The following is a 27,141-nucleotide window of genomic DNA, read 5'->3' on the forward strand; positions in this document are numbered from 1 at the left end:
CACCTGACTTGCACACCTCCACTTATCCCTGAGATGCACAAGCGTCTTTGCCATGGCAAGGCAGAGTTCCTCTCAACACTGCACCATGAATTTTTTTGGAAATCTAAATTTGGGGTTGTTGTTTTCTATATTCAGATAGTTATACAGTACAATTTTTATTATTATATTTTTTTTTACAAGATATGCCCCCATACAGCGACTTGAGAGGGTACTATTGCACTATTCGAAAGTGATCCAACATTGCTTTGGCTAAACCCTAGATAGGAAATCTTCAAAATGTTACATATTAGGTAATGTGGGGTCTGAAAAAAAAAATAAATAACAAAAAAAAAAATACGTCCGTCTGAGATATTTCAAAATGCTTCAATACACAAATAATTCAACCCCTTATCTTTAAATAGGGCCAGAAAAAATAAAGTTTAATTGAAAAATATATATTTTTTTTAAGTTTATACAAAAATGTTTAAATTTTAGGTAAGCAAATTTTAAAATTAAATCTTGCAAAATTGAAAAGTAATATCATGATTCCTTGGGTGGCCTGCAGTAGACCGATGTTCGGACCTTCTGTATACAAAAGGAGAAAGACAGCAAATTGAAATAAAAAAAATCACAAGAGGGCTCAACTAGGTTACATTATAGGTAATTTGGGGGTCTAACATACCCCAATGGCTCTATAGAGCAAAATCAGAACCAGATACAGCTATGACCCCATCATCCCCATGAAGAGCATCACTAGGCAGGAAGGTAATGAGACGGACAGATCTGTAGACCTTATGCTCATATTTTTAAAAATCAAATTTCGGGGACTGAGGTTTCTGATACCCCACTTCACCTATCTAGGGTTAAGATGGATTATCAGGGGTTACTGTATTAAAAACAAAAGATGGGTAGTTTGGTAGGTATCACTTAAGAATTCTGTCCAAAGTTAAGTACAACTTGTGTAAAACCTCATCTGCTAAGCGTACCTGGTGCTACTAAGTACTGGTATTTTCACAGGTACAGGTCTTGAGGTTAGGCTACTCAGTCCCAAAACTTAAGGCGAGAGTGACCAACATCACTTGCTGCTGAGTGGCATTATGTGAGCAATAAACCCCAATCATCCCCCACATGTATACTCTGGCAGGCTTCATTAGGTTTCAGTGTCCACAAGACCACCAGGTGTCATGTGGTTATGTGGTTACCACTCAGCAAAGTGATGAATTCCTGGATTACAGTAAACCATTTGATGTAATTCCATGAAGACAGCACATCAAGTGAGTAGATGGTGGGTACTCCCACTTACCATAAAATAACAGTAAGCAACAACAATATTATAAGAGAGAAGTGGAGAAGCGATTGGGTAAATATGATTCGGGGCAGATGGGGGAACTGTGGAAGCTGTGTGCAAGATAATCACAGAAGAAATTTGGGCAGCATGTGAGGTGGTGTGTGGGGTGAAGGGAAGATGAAAGGGAGTGCAAGGAACAGCATGGTGGAATGAAGTGGTGAGACAGGCTGTGGCACAAAAGAAGAAAGCATATTGTGAGTGGATGAGAAACAGGGGTGTGGAGGAAGTTGAGAGACGGAAGAGAGAGTTATATGTAAAGAGGAAGAGAGAGGTGAAAAGATTAGTAAGAGAGAGAGTAAGAAGAGAGTGGATGAGGAATTTGGAAGGAATATGAGTGTAAAGTTGAGGGAAACTAAGAAAATGTTCTGGATAGAGGTAAAGAGAGTTAGACAGGATGCCAAAGAAGTTTGTTGGGAGTGAAAGATAAAAATGGTAGATTACTCGTGGAGATGTGAGGGGAGTGAAAGATAAAAATGGTAGATTACTAGTGGAGAAGCGAGAAAAAGTGAGCTGATGGCGAGAACACTTTAAGGAATTGTTGAACATAGAGAATGAAAGTAATGCAAGTACAAGTGGCTGGGGAATGGCTAGGAGAAGGAGGGATGTGAGATAAGAGGAAGCAAGCAGCAGGATGGAAGTTCTGGAACCAATGAAGAAAGTCAAAAAAGGAAAAGCCCCAGGAACTGATGGACTGTGAGGTGAAATGCTGTAGCATGGGGGAGAGACTCTAGTAGAATGGATGTGGAAGATGTGCATCTTGGCATGGGAGGAAGGTAGAGTCCCGGAGGATTGGAAGTTACATATAATTATTCCCTTGTACAATGGAGAAGAGAGAAAAAGAAGTGTATGGTAATCACAGGGGCATTTGCCTTCTTACTGTAACAGGAAAAGTATATGGCAGGATACTTATTGACAGAGTCAGGGAAATAACAGAGGAATTAGTTGGAGAAGAACAAGGAGGTTTTTTGAAGGGAAGAGTTTGTGTAGATGAGATATTCATTCTTAGATCTTTAGCAGAAAAGTTTCTAGGGAAGGGAAAGAAGTTGTATGCAGCCTTCATGCATTTGGAGAAAGCATATGACAGGGTAGACAGACAAGGATTGTGGAAAGTATTAAGAATATCTGCAGTAGATGGGAAGTTGCTGAAGGCTGTGAGGAGTACCAGTATGTATGAGGGTGCTAAGGCTGCAGTGCATGTGGACAGTCAACTGAGTGAATTTTTCTATTTGAAGGCTGGATTGAAACAGGGATGTGTCATGTCTCCCTGGTTGTTCAATCTGTATATGGATGGGGCTATAAAAGAGATACAAGGTAGGACAATGGATGCTGGAGCAGCCCTTGTAAGACAGGGCAGTGTTTGGAAACTACCAGCAGTTGTTTGCAGATGATACTGTGTTGTTAAGTGAAGACAAAGGGGAGCTACAAGACTTGATGGACGAGTTTGGGAGTGTTTGCAAGAAGTCAAATCTACAGGTGAATGTAGGGAAGAGTAGAGTGATGGTCTCTGAGTGAAGTGAAGTCAGTGAATGTACAATGAGGTTGGGTGGGGAGGAAATGGAAAATGTGAGTGCGTTTAAGTATGTGGGTAGTGTGATGAGTAAGAATGGAAGTTTGGAGGGTGAAGTGCTTGAAAGGGTACAACAGGGAAGAAAGGTTGCGGGTTCCTTGAATGCAATGATATGAGGCAGTGAAGTGAGCACAGAAGTGAAAAAGTTACAACATGACAATATTGTGATACCATCTGTAATGTATGGAAGTGAAGCTTGGCCCTTGCTGGAGGGACAGAAGTCAAGAGTGAGAGCAGTGGAAATGAGTTATTTGAGAGGAGCATGTGGAGTCACATGGGGGGACAGGCTAACAAGTAGGCGAGTGTTGTGGTGTGGATGTGAATGTGATAGGGAGCGTTGGGAGAAACGCATTGAGGTGGTTTAGCCATGTGGAGAAGATGGAGGTGAGAGACTGACAAGGAGAGTGTAAGTGGGGTGGAGGTCGAGGAAAGGGAGGGGGAGGCTGAGGATGGGATGGAGGGATGTAGTAGAGAGGTATATGAGAGAGGAGGGGTGTGAGCTGGAAGCAGGGCAATGGAATGGGGGGGACAGGGCGACATGGAGGCAAATTGTTAGTGGTCACCCTTTGCGGGATTAAGGCGTCTGGCAATAGATAGATAGAGAGATAGGTCTGACTAAACACAAACTTTCCACAATTTCTGGCAAACAAGACTTGAATGTATAAGTGTTGTGATGACATGGGATAGAATGAGATGGTTTGGGCATGTCGAGAGGATAGAAGATGACAACTGGATGCGAGAGGTGAGAGGTTTGAACTTCAAGGGTCGAGTTGCAAGAGTAACACCAAAAAAGACTGGGACGAGGTCATAAAGTGTGACTTCAGGAGTAAGAGACTGAATGGGGAGGCCGCCATAGATCGAGCTGCATGGACAGCTGCCATTTTGTCATCAAGGATGATGCATGCAAACATGCTGGAGCCTTTATAAATGAAACAAAATTATGATACATAAAAGCAGCTGCACTCCAAACAAGTAGCAACTTCATGCCAATATTCCCTGTTCAATCACTTTTTCAATCTCTCTAATACAGGTATGAATAAAGCCAAAGCAGAATGGTACTGTATATATTTAACCTAAGTATACATTGAGTTCATTAAATTGCACATGTCAGTAACATGTAGTGGACTGCTTGAGAAATTCAAAGAACTAGATCTGCCTTTGTACTGAACCATTACATGTGTTAACTTTATTCCTTCTACACAGCCTTATAGTAGCACACCATACAACTGTCAGTGACTTAAAACCAGTGAATTCTGATTCTCCTAAAAGTTATCAATTTACTAGCAGAACATAACTGAACTACAGTGCAGTACAGTACTTTCAACAGAAACCACAGAGAAGATGCAACTTACCTTTCACCAAAACACTTCTTCCAAAAGTCAGCAGCATCACCTTTGGTTATTCGAAATTGGTCCCCGGCAAATGAGCCCTGAGGAAATGTGGCTTTCAGTTCTGAGAGCATATGTGAGAACACTAATGAAAGTTTAGTCAGGTTACGACGGTAATGAGAGCTCTCGTCAAACATCATTTCTTTTCCTTCTTTGAACAGCCGTAGTGCCTGCTTGCACTTTCGCATCATGTTCTCCACAAACACCTGGGGGAAAAAAACAAAAAAGTAAGATATTTTATATATATATGGTAACAGTATGATATGCCTATTTTCAACAACATGAACTAAACATGAATTCAAAATTATAATACCTACCCACGAACATACAAAGTACACAGTTAATTCTGTGTGTACAATACAAATGACACCATATTCATTAAAATCCTGAACTACTGAGTACAGTATACCGGTATAGATTTTAAAATAACAAAGTACAAACACACAATACAATACATATACAAAACTGCTCCCTACAGTACAGTACTATGCAGTGGCTACATCGAACAGCATCAAATCACAACCGAAATCAGCAAACAGTCAATAACAGAGAACCTTAAAGTACAATCTGATAAAAATCCTGTGGTTTACAAATAAGTCACAGCATTTCAGGGAACTAGCAAAATATGGTATAAAACTGCCAGTATTATATAGCTAATCCCCTCTGAGTTATACTGGTCAGGTCTGGGCAACCCTAGTCCACATTTAAGGGCTGATGACCACTCTACAACCATGATGATATTAAATGTTCAAGTAACATCCAAATGCTTCACTACAAAGCCTAACCAATACACACAAAGCCCTTCTATGGCCATCATTCTAATTTGTACTATGGCTACTTTAAAACACGAGATCACTAGGAAAGACTTCATACGGCATCTTGGTGTGACATTACAAAGTAAAGATGATCCCTTGTGCCTTGACGAACCCAGAACTGTTCATCAGTCACTTTATCTGACTGATCTTTTTCCTATACTGCCCCAAGGTTATGTACTGTCATCAACTGCCGTTAACTATTAGGCAATTGACTTCTGTTGAATCTTTCAAGAGGCAGCTCAAAGCCTTTCTCTTTCTGTGGAGGAATGATCTGGGGAGAGGTATTGTGACAGACAATAATAGGGTTTAAATTGCCACCACTTCTACTGACAAAATTTGTATGTGAATACCACAGCTATTATTTTATTTATTGACTAAGCTCACACATGAATATCACAGCTATTTTATTTATTTATTTATTATAATTTTTTAAATTGTAAAAGTGTGACACTCGCACAGGTGAAGACTGCTGTGAAGCGGCTGAAAAACAGGAAAGCAGCTGGAGTTGATGAGGTGTATGCAGAGATGCTTAAGTGTAGTGGAGAGAGTGGAATGAACTGCTTGCTGGAGATATGTAAGAGGGCATGGATGAGTCAAACTGTGCCTGCAGAATGGAAAAAGGCTGTGACTGTACCCCTGTACAAAAATAAAGGTGGGCAAAGTGACTGCAAGAATTATCGTGGCATAAGTTTATTGAGTGTGGTAGGCAAGTTACAGTCAATACTTATTTTACGATGGGGTTATGTCAGGTCATACCTTAACGTATAACGATTTTATCATAAATCGGGAGATTGAAACACATTATAAAAGGGGAGTTACAACAACTCAACTTCCCAAAGTCACCTACCCAAGACTGAAACAAAAATGACAATCCACCTCAGTTACTTCCTGTGTCAGTCCAAGTTGTCTCCAAGACCAAAATAAACATTATCACACCAATACAGACAATGTTACTCACGTACAGTAAATTATTGCAATAACACAACAAACGCACTTGTGCAACGTTGGTCTGGTGCTACACGATGTATAAGCCTACAGTAGCACGATGATTGGCTGAGAGGTGACGATAGCTGGGGGGCACACATGAACGAGTGGAAAAGATAGGGCTTTGAAGGGGTGGTGGGACCGCAGCTGAACCAAAACAATGCTCTGCACACTGGGGCTGTCATCTTGCCTGAGACAAGCGACAGTCACCCTGCGTGTGCCTGGTGCTTTGTACGAAATTTTCCAATGGCAATGTCGTTATAGTGGGAAATTTATCGTAAATCAGATTTTGGGATGGAACTTTTCTATTATTGTTGTAGCGAATTATTGTATACCTAATCAATGTAAAACGAGTAGTGACTGTATATGGAAGAATTATAGAGAAAGCATCAGAAGTCCTGGTGAATGATGAACAGGGTGGCTTCAGGAGTGGCAGAGGATGTATGGATCAAGTACAGTCATTACTCGTTTTACGATGATTCGGTTTACAATAAATCACTACAATGATAATAGAAAAGTTCCATCCCAAAATTCGATTTACAATAAATTTCCCCCTATAACGATTTTGCCATCAGAAAGTGCCAGGCACACGCAAGGTGACCGTCACTTATCTCAGGCAAGATGGCGGCCCCGGTGTGCAGGCATTGTTATGGTTCAGGTCCTGCCACCCCTTCAAAGCCCTGTCTTTTCAACTTGTTCATGTGTGCCCCCCTGTTATCGTCACCTCTCAGCCAAACATCGTACTACAGTACTGTGGATTTGTGTGCCCAGTGATAAGGTCAGTGCCAGTGTAGGCCCCAGTGCTATGGTTGGTGAGGGTATGGGTCCCAGTGCTAAGGTTGGTGTAGGTATGGGCCAGATTCCCCTCCCCCTAACGTGTTCCTGTCTGACTCACAGGCTGACCACTAGTGCCTGTAAGCACAGGCTGTCCCCCAGCCTTGGGGGGGGACAACTTGGAGACGACTTGGACCAACACAGGAAGGAACTGACAAGTGATTGAGCTGGCTGGATGAATGTTGTGAGGAGAAGTGCATGATCAGGGATTTTGGCACCCCTTGTGAGCATGGCAGCGTCCGGATTGACTCAATCAGATCTGTTTGTGTGAAGCTGCAGAATGTGGTGAATGTTTCTGGCGTATCCAGTAGAGCCAGGATTCCGGGGACTTGAATGATGAGTGAATGGAAGCGTGGCCAATTGGATTGGGCAAGTTTGTGCTGTCTGGACATTTTTGAGATACAAAAGACCAGGTAATTATTATCATTATTAGCTATTATTCATGGCAGGTGGGGGCACTCACCATCGACTCACTCGATGTAATGCTGCTTTCGGGTGTCTGCCCTTTCCTCTCCTCCATCCTTCTGCCTATGGGTAACTTTACACTCCCTCTTCTGTCTTTCTTTCCTTCATTCTTTCCTCTTCCTTCTATCTTCAGGTAAGTCTACAATGAGTGACAAGCCAAATAGTTTTGTGTACACCAGGAAACCATTTACTATACTGGGTGGTAACCATATATAACCAAATTATGGTGCCCAGTGGTTTAGTGGGTAATTAAGGCGTTCCAAACAGATTGAGCCGGTGAAGGTTTATATCCAAGGGGTGATTGGGGTTTATTGCTCATGTAATGCCACCCAGGGATGAGTGAGGCTGGTCACTCTCATCTTAAATGTCAAGACCAACTTGCCTAGCCCTGGTCTCCTATGCTCCTCATGGGGCAATGTAGGACTGGATGATGAATGAATGAAAAATTATTATTATTATTATTATAATACAGTTATGATCCATCAGAGCACTTTCACATAACACAATTATTCACTACAGTACTGTACTAGGCAGTCAGGATGTGTATAAAAAGATCAGGGTTGATACAACTCACAGTTTCACACTAGCACACTCTCAATATATCATTATTGTACTGTACAGTACTTTATTAACTTCCTTATGAACTTCTAACATTTAGTGCACATTGATGCATCCACTTCATTCGCTTGTTCATTTATGATGGCTCCAACAAGCGTGCATGCATCGACCTTGATCATCTAATGGTGCCTCCTATGCTGCTCAGACTCTAGCAGCCTCTCTATTCAGTCCTTTATTCCTGAGGCCACACTCTATGACCTTGCCCCAGGTCTTTTTTTTTTGGTCTGCTTCTCACAACTATACTAACAACATTCACACCTTTCACCTCTGCACCCAGTTGTCCTCTTCTGTCCTCTCCACATACCTAAACCATCTTAATCTACCCCATCTCATCACAACACTAATACACTAAACTCCAATCCTTCCTCTCAGCTCTTCATGCGCAGTCTAACCCCTCCAAGCCAATCATTCAAGAATGCACTATACATCCACCTTACCACTATCATCTCTGCAAGCTTCAGCCAATGAATATCCTCCTCTTCCTCCTTTATGGTATCACCACCAAAGAGCATTACACTCCTACTATATGCACTTGACATCTCAAAAGCTTTTGATCGAGTCTGGCATAAATCTTTAATTTCCAAAATGCCCTCTTATGGTTTCTATCCTTCTATCCATGCCTTTGTCTTTAGCTTCCTTCCTGGTCGTTCCATAGCTGCTGTTGTCGACTGCCACCGTTCTTCTCCTAGAGATAACAATAATGGTGTTCCTCAGTGCTCTATCTTACCACCAACTCTCTTTCTTTTGTTCATCAATGACCTTCTAAGCTGTACATCTAACCCTACCCATTCATATGCTGATGACTCCACCCTTCACCTTTCCATTCACCCCCCACAGCGTCCATCTCAACAGTTACTTCAACAAACAAGGGATGAGGCTATGGCACACCTAATGTCTGACTTGGTTCATATCTCTGATTGGGGTAAAAGTAACCTTGTTGTTTTTAATGCATCAAAAGCTCAGTCTTTACATTTATCAACCCGTCAAAATCTTCCACATGAGTACCATCTAATTTTCAACAATGTTCAGCTTAATCCTGCATCATGTTTATTAAACATACTTGGGGTTTCATTCTCCTGGGATTTATCTTGGAAAGAACAAATTCTATCTATCTATCTATCTATAGCCCGACGCCCTAATCCCGCAAAGGGTGGCCGCAGACAAAACGCCTCCAAGTCACTCTGTCACCCACCATTTGACTACCCTCCCCCCAACTCACCCCCCCCTCCCTCATATACCTCTCAACTCCATCCCTCCACCTCATCCTCGGTCTACCCCTCCCTCTCCCTCCCTCCACCTCACCTACATACACCCTCTTAGTCAGTCTTTCATTCTCCATTCTCTCCACATGTCCAAACCACCTCAGTGTATTTCTCCTAATCTTCTCAACCACATCCACATCTACCCCACACGTTCCTTCATTTCTTCATTCGTCAACCTGTCCCTCCACGTCACTCCACATGCTCCTCTCAAGTAACTCATTTCCACTGCTCTCACTCTTGACTTGTTCCCCTCTTGCAAGGTCCACGCCTCGCTTCCATACGTCAGGGTAGGGATCACAATACCATCATGCAGTGACTTCTTAACTTCCTTCCTGGTCGTTCCATAGCTGCTGTTGTCGACTGCCACCTCTCTCATAAATCAAGAGATTAGGGGCCGATTCCACAGTTGTTTGTAGTGGTTTGCAATCACCCAAACAAAAGAAACTGAACTGTGTAAATGACTTATAACTGAATTATATCATGATTTTGGTGACTAAACTATGTAGCAATCTTAATTATCTAACCATCTGACAGGGGTAGTGAAAGTGGATACTGAACTTTTTGGAAAAAATGTAGTTATTAAGTGTGGTTGGGGAAGAAGCAAACAAACGAAAACTACTGTGGAATCGCCCCTAGGTGTGTTAAGCCAACTCTTTGCCTTTTTTTACCCCTGCAGAGTTGCTGATTTTATACAAGAGTTTTATTCGCCTGTCTAGAGTACAACTCTCATGTGTGGAGAGGCTCCCCACATACAGCTCTTCTTAACAACATGGAGTCAAAAACTTTTCGTCTCATCTACCCTCCTCCTCTTACTAGCTCCCTTCAACCTCTGTATCTTCGTCATACTGTTGCATCTTTATCTCTTTTCTATCGTTACTTCAATAGCCATTGCTCTTCTGAACTGTCAGCTTGCATCCCTCTAATACTACGGCAGGAGCTTAACACCCATCTAGCAACAAACTCTCATCCTTTATCTGTCCAACTCTCTAATGCAAGAGACAATTGTTACTCCCAGTCCCACATGTATGCAACAGGTCAACTCTGGAACTGTCTCCCTCTGTCTGTATTTCCAGCTGCCTATGGGCTACAGTTTTTAATGCAGTGTGTCCAGGCATCTTGAAATGAATGGTTCTTGAATTTGGTTCTCATGTCTTGTTTTTTTTTTTTTTATTGGAGGGAACAATTTGCAGGCACCTGGCCTTTGGTTCCTTCTTCCTTGCAAAAAAAAAAAAAAAAAAAAAAAAAAAAAAAAAAGACCCCTTACCATGGATGAAGAGCCCTCTAAATGTCAAGGAGGGGCAACAACTTCCTGTGCTTCCTCCAACCACTCTGTATCCTTGCCACCATGCTACCTCCAGCCCTATCTCTAGCATAGATCATGTCCCCTAAATACCAAACTCCTCCATACACTCAAAAGATTCTCGGGCAAGATTTATCCTTTCCATCTCTTTTGCCTCTACATGCTTTCCCCTACACACCACACACATAAAATCATCATTATTTGGCAACCTACCATTAAATACCACAGCATCTCTTCAAGCACCCACTTATCATGAACATTGCACAAAGTGGAGTTGGCTACTCATCATGCCCTTGTGGCGAACTGCTCATCGCCGCACTCCCTCTGCTTTGACAGTATCACCATCTGCCCTATATATCATCACTTTTGTTTTATTCACATTACTCTCAAACCCTTGTACCTCATTCCATCTCTCCACTTCCTAAATCTTTCCCCCATTACCCAGTACCCTCTCATTCCCCACAATCAACACCAAGTCTTCAGCATATAACACCTCCAATTGGAATCCAGTTCTGAAGTCAAATGAAACAGCTTCAAGCACTGTGATAAACAAGGAACTTAACACTGCCCCTGATGCACAACTACATTCATGGATAAACCTCTGCTCACTCTCACCTGGGTGTGAGCACCCTCGTACACAGTTATGGTCACACTAACCATCCACACTTGGTCCCAAGCTTTTCCACTGCTCACTTCACCGTCTTCCTAGGCACTCTGTCAAAAGCCTTCTCCAAACAACAACAACAAAGTACAACTCTTTTCGTTTCTATATATTTTTCCTGAGGCTGTCGGACAATGAATATTACATCAGTGGTCCCATTGCCTGGCGTAAACCCAAGCTGGATCTCTTTAATATTCACCCTTTTCCTTCACTACCTTCCAGGATTCTTCAATACCATACTCTCTCTCTCTTCTCTCTCTCTCCAGTCACAACATAAAACCAAATTTGATAATTATCTGCAGCCTTGAACATCATTTTTCTATTACATGAGAATGCGATCTTTCTTGCTGCACATGAAATTATTATGGTTTGTAGGTACCGGTATTCTTCATTGCTCCTGTTAGAATATCTGGAGGTGGGATCTTGCTGAAGATGGTCTAGTAGCTAATGTTTGTAAAGTGACTGTTTTATGGGCCTAGTTGTGTTATATGGCTCTGTTATATAATGTAAAGACAGGGATGTTCTGTGTCAGCTACCACAGGTGCCATGTAGAACCGCATGTCTCATTTCAAAATATTCTTTAACAGGGAGGACTTCAGTTTCAAAGTGTAAATGAGCTGTGAAGTTGGTAATGGTGCAGCCAGCAATGGTGCTTACAGCACTGTTCTTTATGATCTGCAAGGTGATGTTGCTAGTGGTTGTTGCATAGGATTGGGGGTTCATGACCAGGAGGCATAAGACATCACTGATCTGTAAACAGTACTGTACATTATTTGTAGAATGGGGAATGTTTCTTCTTAGTTACCGTACCCAAGTCTGTCCCTGTAACTAATCGTCCTGAGTTCACAGTCTGGGGATGTGCTGCCTCTTGATGCCTTGTATGTGGTTCTTGAAGGTGAGTCCAGTGTCTTATGTCACTCTACAGATCTTAGTGAAGGGGTATGTGGCACAAGTACACTCTAGGTCCCCAAACTCTAACCCACCCCCACCAACCCAGAGACAAGGCCCGGGTCCTTTCTGGACAAATCACAGTACCTAACAATCAATACGTTAAGTTACAGTTCAGTTTGATCACATTAGGTACAGTAATTAGGTTAGTACATTTATGACTGAAAATAATTAATATTCATCTACACAGTATCAAGGTACATAGAATAAACCCACAAGAAATTGAAATAAAACTGTTAGTTAACATGTACAATTCCATGAGGTATTCACTGAACAGAATTTACTATAAACTGAACCTGGAGTCATAACAGTCTCCCCTAACAAAGATCAGCAATTAATGTATCAGCGGCTTATTATATATGCATGGAAACACCCCTCCATTTTCATTACCCATTCAACAATGAGAGGCTTTTCCTAAGCTAAATCATCTGGCACAGCAATAAGCTAAATAGCTATGATATCAACTGGATTAATGAGGATAATGTTAACACATACCAGCATGCATCCAGGGTTTAGATCAAAGCATAATGCTTTCATGTTTAGGTTATCTCCCATCAGTCACAGCTAAGGTAAAGTACACTCTTGCCCACTTTCCGTACTCTTAACCTATGATTAACTTGTAGGTTACAAGTTTTAACACTTGAATTACAATAAAACCTAGATATAACGGACTTCAATAGACCAGAGTTTGCTTTTATCAGAACTGAGGAGCCAACTGGACTAAAGTCTTATATACTGAAGAAAGTCCGCTAAAGCCAGAAGCAGTCCAGACTGCCTGACCACTTCAGCTCTGTTCACCATAATAATGTATGGCAAATAAAAGACATGTTTATCAGCGTACATTACAGAATTTATACATTATACAGGTATATCCCGATATACGCTACCCCTAGATGCGATGCCCTGGCTTAGCGATGGGGGTAGAAATACCACCATACCCCGTCTAATGATGGCCAAACCTTGGTTTAACGATGGGTTTATTTTTTTTTACCGATTTTGATATTCTAAACTTAAATTTCGTTTAGGTTGATTTATAAACTGTTTTTAGACTTAGATTAATGTGTTTTAGTAATAGGTGGGGTGAACATTGTCATTTTGGGATACGGTTTACTAAGTGTGATTTTTTTCTGGACTTATAGGCCCCATGTGACAATTTTCAAATTTTATTTTTGGGTTAGGTGAGTTAAAAACTGGTTTTAGGCTTAGTTTAGCTTGTTTTGAAGCTATGTCGGGATTTAGATTAGCTAGAAACTTGTTTTTGGACTCATTTGGGTGGGTTTAGGACTTGGTTGGGGGGGAAACCCAAGGCTCAGAAATGCATCCCTAAACTTTACATGTTAAATATACCCTAAAATACGATACCACGCCTAGCAATGGGCTTTTACTTAACCAACTGCAATGTTAAACCAGGGTATACCTGTGCCATTTGATTATTGTGTGGATTGTATAATCCAGTACAGTACTGCAATGGCACCGGTGGTGAGAACAGTTTAAAAACTGTTAGTGCGACCTGGAATAATGTCTGATATATCAGAAGAAGTCTGAGTTAGCAGAGAGAAGACTAGATGTCAGAATTTCGCTTTTTCAGAATGGTTTGAGCAGCAATTAGCCCGTTATAGTGAGTTTTTTGGTACTTAAAGTTTTTAAACCATTTGTTTTTTTAGATAATTAGGCCATATTTTACAATGAAAATAATATCATTACTGTATAGCCTATAGCAAAGAGCTTTCCAAAAATTTCACTAGATTCATGTAAGTTATGAATTCACTTTAACCTCTTCAGCCTGGTAATGCCTTTCTGCAGTTTATTCTTGCAGCTTCTAGATGATTTTACTAAACTGTGGAAGGATATCTAGTAGCAGTGGAGTTAATTAATGATACAGATAACCCTTCTATTTTGGAAAGCCTATCCCGAGATCAATTAGCCTAAATCACCTGCAGACAGCATGAACTAAACCGAATTCACATCATCAGATTGAAATGATTAATGGCATCACATACAGTAACATCATGCTCTGGGTCATCCAATGGTAATTTTCAAGAAAACATGCAACCACTCTATTTTCCTATTTTTCTTCAGTTTTTTCTTTTACCAAAGCCCTTCATGTTATGCACTGAGTAGGCTATTTTCCGAGTGTTTTCAAGTTTTTATGTTTTTCATTTCTTATGTAAGTGGTGAATTGAAATCTTTGCTTACAATCCCCAACAACACACAGACACTAGCTCATTAAAGATAGATGGACACCATCCCAAAATTACCCTTACCAGTGCTGAATTATCCAAACCTAACCAAAATTTTTATAATTTAATCAGACCTAATTACTCTAAACCTAACGTTATATAGCTGACCTAATCTATCCTACCTTAACCTATTTCACCAGAATGCTAACCTATCCATCTATCTATTGCCAGACACCTTAATCCCGTAACGGGTGGCCACAAACAAATTGTCTCCATGTCGCCCTGTCCCCAGCCATTTCACTGCCCTGCTCCCAGTTCACACACCTCTCCCTCTCTCATATATCTCTCCACTCCATCTCTTCATCTCATCCTTGCCCTCCCCCTCCCTCTCCCCCCCTCCACTTCACTCACATTCACTCTCCTCATCAGTCTCGCTCTCCATCCTCTCCACATGGCCAAACCACCTCAACGTGTTTCTCTTAACGCTTCCTATCACATCCACGTCCACACCACAACGCTCCTTCACTTCCTCATTTGTCAGTCTGCATTTCCATGTGACTCCACATGCGCCTCTCAAGTAACTCATTTCCACTGCTGTCACTCTTGACTTGTGTCCTTCCAATAAGGTCCAAGCTTCACTTCCATACATAAAAGCTGTTACCACAATACTGTCACACACTGACTTTTTTACTTCCATGCCTACTTCCCTGTTTCGTATCACTACTTTAAAAACACTGGCAACCTTTCTTCCTTGTTGTACCGGTACGCTTTCAAGCACTTCACCCTTCAAACTTCCATCCTTATTCCTCACACTACCCAAGTACTTAAATGCACTCACATAGGCTATAGCAATAATCCATTTCCTCATCCAACCTCACTGTACATTCAGTGATTAGCCTACATTTCTCTCGAAGACCATAATTTTACTCTTCCCTACATTCACCTTTAGATTCTGTTCCTTACACACTCTCTTTTACACACTGACTTTTTTACTTCCATGCCTACTTCCCTGTTTCGTATCACTACTTTAAAAACACTGGCAACCTTTCTTCCTTGTTGTACCGGTACGCTTTCAAGCACTTCACCCTTCAAACTTCCATCCTTATTCCTCACACTACCCAAGTACTTAAATGCACTCACATAGGCTATAGCAATAATCCATTTCCTCATCCAACCTCACTGTACATTCAGTGATTAGCCTACATTTCTCTCGAAGACCATAATTTTACTCTTCCCTACATTCACCTTTAGATTCTGTTCCTTACACACTCTCCCAAACTCATTCATCAAGCCTTGCAGCTCCCCTTCATCTTCACTTAACAACACAGTATCATCTGCAGACAACAGTACAGGGAGTTTCCACACACTGCCCTCTCTCATTACAGCCATGAACAACCATGGAGACATGACACATCCCTGTTTCAATCCAACCTTCAAAAAGAAAAATTCACTTAGTTCACTGTCCACACGCACTGCAGCCTTAGCACCCTCATACATACTCTTCATGGCATTAAACAACTTTCCATTTACTCCATAAAAATATATAAATACGGTACTTTCCACACTCCTTATCTATCCATCCTATCATATGCTTTCTCCAAATCCATAAGGCTGCATACAGCTTTTTTCCCTTCTCTAGAAACTTTTCCACTAAAGACATAAGAATGAATATCTGAGCTAAACAACCTCTTCTCTTCCTAAAACCTCCCTGTTATTCTCAGACTAACTCCGCTGTTATTTCCCTGACTCTGTCAGTAAGTAGTTAGCTATCCTACCATATACTTTTCCTATTATACTAAGAAGACAAATGCCTCTATGATTACAGTAAAAGTCCAGTTCTTCGGCATCCAATTCCCCGGCAAATCTGACATTTCGGCAGTTTTGAGAAATAGTCCCATTTACGAAAATCTCTGATCATTCGGCAGATTTTCCGATTTTTTTCGTTCCCTCTACTGCTGGGGACTTCTTCCAGCAGTAGCAGACTCCAATCAACCCCTTCTATTGTACATATGTAAATAAGGAACCTACTATAAGTTTAGGTAAGTGCATGTGAACTTGTAGGCCTACTGTATCATTACATTTATATACAGTATGTTCACTAATTTCTTTATTTTTCATATTCATGTATAGTACTGTATTCATTACAGTATTGTACAGTATCAAACAGTATACAGTACTCTCTCCAAACACATTTGTAATGATATGAGTAGTGATGATAATGTTCACCGAAACATATAAGGTACTAAGTGGGTAGGGTTTTTGATAATTCGGCAATTTTGATATTTCGGCACTTGCCTGATCCCATAGACGCCGAAAAATAGGACTTCTACTGTACCACACACTTCTTTTTTTCTTTTTTCTTTATCTATCTATCTACTGCCAGATGCCTCAATCCCGTACAGGTGGCCAGAAACAAATTGCCTCCCCCTCCCTCTCCCCCCATCCACCTCACTCACATACACTCTCCTCGTCAGTCTCTCACCCTCCATCCTCTCCACATGACCAAACCACCTCAATGTCTTTTTCCTAGCGCTTCCTATCACATCTACATCCACACCACAACGCTTCTTTATATCCTCATTTGTCAGCCTGTCTCTCCATGTGACTCCACAGGCTCCTCTCAAATAACTCATTTCCAATGCTCTCACTCTTGACTTACGGTATGTCCTTCCAACAACGTCCAAGCTTCACTTCCATACGTTAGAGTTGGTATCACAATACTGTCATGTAGTAACTTTTTCACTTCCATGCTCACTTCCCTGTTTCTTATCACTGCTTTCAAGGAACCAGCAGCCTTTCTTCCTTGTTGTATCCTTTCAAGCACTTCACCCTCCAAACTTCCATCCTTACTCATCACACTCCCTAAGTACTTAAACGTACTCACATTTTACATTTCCTCACCATCCAACCTCACTGTACATTCACTGACTTCACCTCTCTCAAAGACCATCACTTTGCTCTTCCCTACATTCACCTTTAGATTCCGTTTCTTACACACTCTACCAAACTCATCTGCCAAGCCTTGCAGCTCCCCTACATCTTCACTTAACAACACAGTATCATTTGCAAACAACAGTACAGGGAGTTGCCAAACTACCCTCTCTCACCAGGGCTGCTCCAACGTCCACTGCCCTACCTTATACCTCTTTTATTACCCCATCCATGTACAGATTGAACAACCATGGAGACATGACACATCCCTGTTTCAACCCAACCTTCAAGGATAAAAATTCATTCAGTTCACCATCCACACGCACAGCAGCCTTAGCACCATCACACATACTCTTCACACCATTCAACAACTTCCCATCTAGTCCATATATTCTTAATACTTTCCACAATCCTTGTCTATCAACCCTGTCATATGCTTTCTCCAAATCCATGAAGGCCGCATACAACTTCTTTTCCTTCTCTAGAAACTTTTCCTCTAAAGATCTAAGAATGAATATCTGTTCCACACAACCTCTTCCCTTCCTAAAGCCTCCCTGTTCTTCTCCAACTAAACTAATTCCTATGTTATTTCCCTAACTCTGTCAATAAGTATCCTACCATACATTTTTCCTATTACACTAAGAAGACACAGGCCCCTATGATTACCACACACTTCTTTTTCCCCTTTTCCTTTGTGGAAGGGAATAATTATACCTGACTTCCAATCCTCTGGGACTCTACCTTCCTCCCAGGCCAATCTGCACATCTTCCACACCCATTCTACTGCTTTCTCTCCCCCATGCTTCAGCATTTCACCACACACTCCATCAATTCCTGGGGCTTTCCCCAATTTGACTTTCTTCATTGCTTCCACAACTTCTATCATACTGATTTCTTCCTTTCTTCTCACCTCCCTCCTCCTCCCAGCCATTTATACTGTACTCGCATTACTTCCATTCTCTATGTTCAACAATTCCTTAAAGTGTTCTCTCCATCTGCTCACTTTTCTCCCTTCTCCACTAGTAATCTACCACTTTATCTTTCACGCCCCTACTAACTTCACTGTCACCGTCTTACTCTCTTCACCTATTTCCAGAACATTTTCTTACTGTCCCTCCACTTTACACTCAAATTCCTTCTGAATTCCTCATCCATTCTCTTCTTACTCTCTCTTACTAATCTTTTCACCCCTCTCATCCTTTCTACATATAGGCCTAACTCTCTTCTGCCTGTCAACTTCTTCCACACTCCTATTTCTCATCCATTTATTGTATGTTTTCTTCTTTTGTGCCACAGCCTATCTCACCTCTTCATTCCACCATGCTGTTCCTTGCTCCCTCTTCTGTCTTCTCTTCACCCCACACACCACATCACATGCCGCACATATTTCTTTGTGAATATCTTGCACACACCTTCCACGTCCCCCATCTGCGCCAATTCATATTTACCCAATCGTTCCTCCATTTCTCTCTTATATTCTGCCTTTTTCTCATCCTCTTGTAACCTTTCCACTCTCCGTGCAACTACTCCTTCCTCTCGTCTTTCCCTTCTTCTATTTCTCCATCTTACTTGGATCTTGATTCTGGCCATCACCAAGCAGTGGTCAGAATGTCCACTCCCCCAACCTCTATAAGCTCTTGCATCTATTACACATCTTCACATCCTTTCATCCACACACACACATAATCAATTATTGCCTTCCCTTCATTCAGTTCACCACCCACCCCTCTCATCACTCGCCATGTATACCTGTGGATCATTTTGTGCCTGAAGAGGGTATTGGCTATCACCAACCCCCTCCCAGCACAAATGCCCATTAACGCACTGGCATTCTCATCTATCTCAGCAGGCACACCCCACTCACCAACTATTCCATCCATCTTCACATTCCCTACTTTACGATTCATATCACCAATCAAAAACACTCTCTCATTCCTTCCAAACTTTTCCATGCACACTTCCACATTTGTCCAGAACTCTTTTCTCACTCTGCTTGCATGATCTTGCGTTGGCGCATACACGCAGACAATTGCCCAAATTTGTATTCCAAATTTCAATCTAACCCACACAATCCTTGAGCCAACTGATCCATACTCGCTTATGTTCTTCTTCCATCTTGTACTCACAACAATACACACTCCTTCTTTTGCCCTCTCACTCTCACCTACTCCTGCATATATACCCCATCCATACTCCCATTCTCTCACACTCTCTCCTCTCCATTCAGTTTCAGTTACTCCACATACATCCACTTTTTCACCCTCAAGCACCTGGACAATCTCTCTCTCTTTCACCTTGTCATTCGCACCCCTTACATTCCACGTCGCGATCCGTACCATGCTATTTGTCCGGTCCTTGGTCGTCATCTTTTGGTCAGTCCTCGTCCGAGGCTTCTTGTTCATCTTTTTAGTTAGCTGTTTTCTGGGGAGGGGCACTAACCCTCCGCCAACCCTTTTAGTCGCCTCATACGACAAGCAGGGATACTGGGGGAGTATTCTCGAAACCCCCCTTCCCCCAGGGGGGGGCCGTATTGTGTTGACCGCCACCATGAGAGGGACACCACCTGCCCAGCCATGGAGTCTTTGTACAGGGGAATACCAATAATTATACCTGGCTTCTAATCCTCCGGGACTTTACCTTTCTCCCAGGCCAATCTGCACATCTCCCACATCAATTCTACTATCTCTCCTCCATGCTTCAGCATTTCACCACACACTCCATTAATTCCTAGGGCTTTCCCCATTTTGACTTTCCACATTGCTTCCACAACTTCCATCCTACTGATTTCTTCCTCTCTTCTCACATCCCTCCTACTCCCAGCAATTCCCCAGCCACTTATATTCACATTACGGTACTTTTATTCTTTATGGTCAACAATTCCTTCAAGTGTTCTCTCCATCTGCTCACATCTTCTCCCTTCTCCACTAGTAATCTACCAGTACCATTTTTATCTTTCACTCCCCGACTAACTTCTTTAACACCCTGTCTAACTCTCTTTACACCTTTCCAGAAAACTTTCTTACATTCCCTCCACTTTACACTCAAATTCCTTCCAAGTTTGTCATCCACTCTCTTCTTACTAATCTTTTCACCTCTTTCTTCCTCTCTACATATAACTCTCTCTTCAATCTCTCAACTTCTTCCACACCCCTGTTTCTCATCCACTCACTATAAGCTTTCTTCTTTTGTGCCACAGCCTATCTCACCTCTTCATTCCACCATGCTGTTCCTTGCACCCCCTTTTGTCTTCTCTTCACCCCACACACGACCTCACATGCTGCACAGATTTCTTCTGTGAATATCTTGCACACACCTTCCACATCCCCCATCTGCTCCAGATCACATTTATCTAATTGCTCCTCCACTTCTCTCTTATATTCTGCCTTTTTTCCATCCTCTTGTAACCTTTCCACCCTCCTTACAAGAACTACATCCTCCTGCCCTTCCCTTTTCCTATTCCTCTACTTCATTTCAACCTTGACTTTCACCACTACCAAGTGGTGGTCAGAAAGTCCATTCCCTTAACCTCTATATGCTCTTGCATCCATTACACACCTACTCATTCTATCATCCATACACACATAATCAATCACTGCCTGCCGTTCATTCGGTTCACCATCCACACTTCTCATCACTCGCCAAGCATACCTGTGGACCATTTTGTGTCTGAAGAGGGTATTGGCTATCACCAACCCCCTCCCAGCACAAATGTCCACTAGACCACTGCCATTCTCATCCACTTCTGGAAGCACACCCCACTCACCAACCCCACCATACACCTTCACATTCCCTACTTTTCCATTCATATCTCCCATCAAAAACACTCTCCCATTCATTTCAAACTTTTCCACGCACGCTTCCACATTTGTCCAGAACTCTTCTTTCACTCTGCTTGCACGACCTTGTGTTTACACACAGCCTACACACACACACACACAATCGTCCACATTTGTAGTCCAACTTTCAATCTTACCATCACAATCCTTGAGCCAACTGATCCATACTCTCTTACATTCTCCTTCCATCTCTTGCACACAACAATATATATATCTATCTATCTATAGCCCAACGCCCTAATCCCGCAAAGGGTGGCTGCGGACAAAACGCCTCCAAGTCGCTCTGTCACCCACCATTTGATTACCCTCCCCCCAACTCACTCCCCCCTCCCCCATATTCCTCTAAACTTCATCCCTCCACCTCATCCTCGGTCTACTCCTCCCTCTCCCTCCCTCCACCTCACCTACATACATCCTCATAGTCAGTCTTTCATTCTCCATTCTCTCCACATGTCCAAACCACCTCAGTGTATTTCTCCTAATCTTCTCAACCACATCCACATCCACCCCACAACCTTCCTTCACTTCTTCATTCGTCAACCTGTCTCTCCATGTCACTCCACATGCTCCTCTCAGGTAACTCATTTTCACTGCTCTCACTCTTGACTTGTTCCCCTCTTGCAAGGTCCACGCTTCGCTTCCATATGTCAGGGTAGGGATCAGAGTACTATCATGCAATGACTTCTTAACTTCCATACTCACCTCCCTATTTCTCAACACTGCTTTCAGTGAAACAACAACCTTCCTTCCCTGCTGTACCCTTTCAGGCACTTCATCCCCCAAAGCTCCATCCTTACTCATCACACTACCCAAGTACTTGAATGCACTCACATTCTCCATATCCTTACCACCCAACCTAACTGTACATTCTGTTAGTTCATTCCTCTCAAACACCATAATTTACTCTGGTTTACATTAACTTTCAGATTCCTCTTCCTACAAACTGTCCCAAAGTCATTCACCAAACCTTGCAACTCCCATTCATCTTCACTCAACAATACTGTATCATCAGCAAACAGGAACACCGGAATCTTCCAAATCTCACCCTCATTCATTAGGGCCACCCCCACATCCACTGCCCTACCTTGCACCTCCTTTACAACCCCATCCATGTATATATTAAACAGCCATGCAGACATCACACACCCCTGTTTCAGTCCCACACTGAGATCAAAGAACTCACTCAGCTCACCATCCACTCATTACGTAACCCTAGCTCCTTCATGCATACTCTTCACAGCACTCAACAATTTCCCCTCCACATATTCTTAATACCTTCCACATACTTTGCCTATCTATTCAGTCTTAAGCTTTCTCCAAGTCCATGAAGGCAGCATACACTTTCTTTCCCTTTTCTAGATACTTCTCCACTAAACATCTTAGAACAAATATCTGATCTACACACCCTTTTCCCTTTCTAAATCCCCCTTCTTCTTCTCCAACTATCTCCTCTGTCATATGCCTAACCCTATCAATGAGTATTCTGCCATATATTTTTCCAGTTACACTAAGAAGGCAAATACCCCTATGGCTACCACATACCGGTACTTCTCTCTCCTCCTTTCCTTTGTATAAAGGAACAATTACACCTGATTTCCAGTCCTCTGGAACCCTTCCCTCTTCCCATGCCAATCTACACAACTTCCATATCCACTCCACAATAATCTCACCCCCATACCTCAGCATTTCACCACACACTCCATCAATTCCTGGAGCCTTTCCCATCTTTATCTTCTTCATTGCTTCCACTACTTCCACCCTACTGATCTCTTCCTCCCTCCTCTCATCTCTTCTTCTTCCAGCCATTCCCCAACCACTTATACTCGCACTGCTCTCGCTCACTACATTCAACAAATCCTCAAAGTGTTCCTTCCATCTCCTAAATTTCTCTCTCTTCTCCACCAATAATCTAATATTCCTATCTTTCACCCCCCTACTATTTCCCCTTTCACACTGCCTTACTTTCTTTACCTCCTTCCAAAACAATTTCTTACTCTCCCTTCATTTCACACTCAGATTCCTCCCAAATTCTTCATCCACTTTCTTCTTACTCTCCTTCACCAGTCTCTTCACCTCCCTTCTCCTGCTCACATATATATATCTCTCTTTTCTCTCTCATCTTCTCCCTTACCTCTACTTGCTAGTCATTCACTATATGCCTTCTTCTTTGGTTCCACCGCTCATTTCACCTCATCATTCCACCATGCTGTCCCTTGCACACCCCTGCATCTCCTTCTCACTTCACAAACCACCTCACATGCTCTGCCTGTCTATTCTATGAATATCTTACATACGTCTTCCACCCCTTCCATCTGCTCTAACTCATACCTTCCCAATCTTTCTTCCACTATGCTCTTATACTCTGCCATTTTCTCACTATCTTGCAACTTCTCCACTCTTCCTCCTGTCTTCCCCTTCGTCTCTTCAACCATTTTCTTCGCAGTTTTACCCTGGCCATCACTAAGTGATGGTCCAAGACTCCATTCCCCCACCCTCTCCACACTCTTGCATCCAACAATTGTCTTCTCATTCGCTCATCTACACACACGTAATCTATCATTGCCTTTCGTTCAACAAGTTCACCATCCATCCTCCTCATTACTCTCCATGTATACCTGTGGATCGTCTTATGCCGAAAGTAGGTGTTAGCTATTGCCAACCTCTTACTAGCACAGATGTCCACCAGCGCACTACCGCTCCCATCTACTTCAGCTGGCATACCCCACTGACCAACCACTCCATCCACTCGTACATTCGCAACTTTGCTATTCATGTCTCCAATCAAAATCACACCCTTGCTGCTCTCAAATTTGTCCATACATGCTTCTAGACTCGCCCAAAACTCAATTTTCACTCCTGCCACTCGGTCCTCTGTCGGTGCATACGCACATACAATTGCCCATGATGGTATACCTAATTTCATCCTCACCCATACAATCCTTGCACCCACTGTTCCATACTCTCTTATATTCTCCTTCCACTTCTTGCACATCATCAGACATACTCCCTCTCTTCCCGTCTCATTCTTATTAACTCCCGGACATATACCTAAACCATATTCCCACTCTCTCACCTTTTCACCTCTCCATTTAGTTTCAGTCAATCCACATATATCCACTCTCGCATCCTCATGAACCTGAACAATCTCTCTCTCTTCCACTTCATCATTCACTCCTCTTACATTCCATGTCCCCACCCTCAGAATGTCCTTTGTCTGTTCCTTAGTCGTCAACGTATAGTCCGAGGAGCTTTATTTGCTTGTTTAGTTAGCTCTTTTTACGGGATGGGGCACTAACCCACTACCAACCCTTTTAGTCGCCTTGTACGACAAGCAGGGATACTGGGGGAGTATTCTTGAAATCCCCCTACCCCTAGGGGTGATTTAAAAAAATTTTTTCATATGAAAAAATAAAATTATGGCACTAGGCAGGAAAAAGAATGATAACGAGACAAAATGGATAAGGACAGAACTCGGTACACATGTAATGAAGTCCCTGGTCGATCCATCTTACTTCATCTTGTCTTACATACCACTCCTTCTGCCTCCTCATTCTCACCCACTCCCGTGCATAGGCTACACCCCATCCATACTCCTTTCTCTCACACTCCCACCTCTCCATTTAGTTTCACATGCTAACCCATCCAAACTTAATGTAACCCAACCTTGTTTCTTCATGGATCCTCTTCACACCTGAAAATGCACTGCCATTCACCTTTACAAAGTCTCCGAATCTATCCAAAGGTAGGTAAAAATTTTTGTAAATATTTAAGAGGTGGTCTCATATCTCCTTGAAGTATATCCATACTACCTACAGTAACTATATAACTATCTATAGCCAGTTCATAATCCTAAAGCAGATGGCCATCTGTTGTTTTATGGGGAGGGGCACTAACTCTCCGCCAACCCACTTGCTGACACGTAAGGAACAAACATGGGTTGGTTATATCCATTCATCTTCACTAAATAAGGAAAGAAAAAAACATTATGATCCTGCTACAAAATCTGTGACCACATTACATTAATAGTAATTAGGATTATTATACAAAAGATGAAGATTATTAAATAAATACGGTACCGTACCTAATGTACAATTATAATGCCTTTTATCTAATCTGACGAAGATCCCTAACGCCTTCCAGTTCTTCTGATCAACATGTGCAGTTAGACTGGATGGGCAATTTGACCAATAACCAAGGAGATCCATTCCTATCTCATACCTATGTTTAACTGAATTCCATACTGCCATAACTTGGTCCTGAAGCTTACAGTGTTTCAAGTTGTGAGAGAGGCCCACTTCAATCTGGCGTAAATAAACTGACTATAACACTATACTTCCATTAAGAAAAAAAAAAGTGAGGATAAAAGCATTTATTTTCTACTGTTCACATGCTGCCTGCAGCCTATGATGTCATATGCAAAACAGGGTACCAGCAGTCCTAGTGCCTATGCTACTACTGTAGTAGAGTTAATCTGTTTCAGATTCTGAGGAAATTTGGACAGGTGATAGGCAATACACACACTGTCAGTCATGTGATGTTTACACGAAACACCTATCACTTTTCTGTTTACCATAAACTTACTTCAACCTGTAGCTACCATCAATCACTGCAAGTGAAGTTGATTAGGTAAACCTCTTCCAGGTCACTGAGCTTTCTCTGAAATCTCACAGAACTTGAACGTGACTGGATGAGACAACATGAATGTATCCGAAGTAAACAGCTGATCCACTTTCTGAGAAAACTGGAAGAAAATACATCCATGGAACTGACCAAAACATTGCCTCCCTCAAAAACTACCCACACCGCTTCTATTTCCACGCTCGTTCCCACACAACCCTGCCCCTGTCTTACCTTAAAGTACTCATTATTGTTGAGAGCGGCAAGATTGTTCTCATATTTATTGTATATTAGCCTGAGATGCTGATAAGTGTCCGGTAAAATGTCGAGAATGAATGGAGGGGAGTTTTTCAAGTTCATTTTGGATTGCTGACACTGCTTCACCACTTTGTCCATTAGTTTCCACGTTTTTTCCAAAGTTCGTCTTTCTATCACTAACTTCGGTGGAGCCATGACATCAGTAAGGGCACCGTGTAACTTTGAAAAAAGGGCAGAAATATTTTTTGGTTGGCCGTTCCGAGCCTTTCCACTAGTAGCCATCTTGATAGCACTAGCAGGCGGGCAAACCCCACCGAGCTGTCCCAGACTTTATGAATGAACTCTCCCCTCGTCTACTTCTACTTCTTCATTTTCTTTTTCTTTCTACACTGTTTGATGAGAGCTTTGGATGAGTTTCTGAAGTAAATTTCCACTCCATGTCTCTAAATTCTGTTTCTCGTCATCTGTTCTTCATTTCTTATCGTTATCTTAAAACTCATTTGCAGTTTTCCTTTTTAACGCTCATTTCATTCAGTGTTCAGAAATACTTCAAAAATTAAGAACTTGGATAAATAGTTCACTATTTGTGTAGGCGAAGTTATGTGCGACGACACATGCACGCTCGATCTAGCATACTGAGAGTTTTCGAGAGATTTACAGCATCCTGTAACATGAGATAATAGTATCCGGTCTTGATACGAACCGGACTTATTTATCATCTGTGCTTGTATTCCCACCACCTTGTACAAATGTTCATTTGAACTGGCATTATGCCATTATACTAATTCTCTATTATGAATGAATTTCTAGTTTCGGTGGGGTTGGTAGACCTTTATGAATGTTTTGGGTCGAGCAGTGAGGAGAGACAAGTTGTGTTTGAGTTGTGGGTGTAAGAAATATAAGGGCACGTGAATAATGTAAGGGAACTATAAAACAGAAGAATATATAAAAAAAGCTTGTAAATGAATCTCATTCAAAACTTTAGTGAGGTGATTTAGACAGAGAAACTGGCATGAGGGAGCAGGAGGAACATTTCGCACGCCAATCTCACCTCTGGGATTTCCTCTGGTAAGGGTCATTGTTCCCATGAACTTGAATGAGCATGCGGCCGCTAGGCTGTTCATCGTTCGTGCATTATTGTATTTTACTG

General features: G+C 42.0%; 1 protein-coding gene across 1 annotated transcript in view; it reads right to left on the reverse strand.

Annotated features, from left to right (window-relative positions):
• The window catches only part of Cbl (E3 ubiquitin-protein ligase CBL), a 472,746-nt gene extending 446,473 nt beyond the window's left edge, over window positions 1-26,273 (reverse strand). Inside the window, exons 1-2 of the mRNA XM_080278953.1 lie at window positions 25,968-26,273; window positions 4,247-4,488 (exon numbers count right to left, since the gene is read on the reverse strand). Of these exons, the coding sequence (XP_080135079.1) occupies window positions 4,247-4,488; window positions 25,968-26,273 (548 nt within the window). The remainder of the gene's footprint in view (window positions 1-4,246; window positions 4,489-25,967) is intronic.
• Between the last annotated feature and the right edge of the window lie 868 nt (window positions 26,274-27,141).

The sequence above is a fragment of the Coenobita brevimanus genome, chromosome 76, assembly GCF_032717465.1.
Source record: "Coenobita brevimanus isolate Jiangsu-jjx chromosome 76, ASM3271746v2, whole genome shotgun sequence".
NCBI classification, from domain to species: Eukaryota; Metazoa; Arthropoda; class Malacostraca; order Decapoda; family Coenobitidae; genus Coenobita; species Coenobita brevimanus.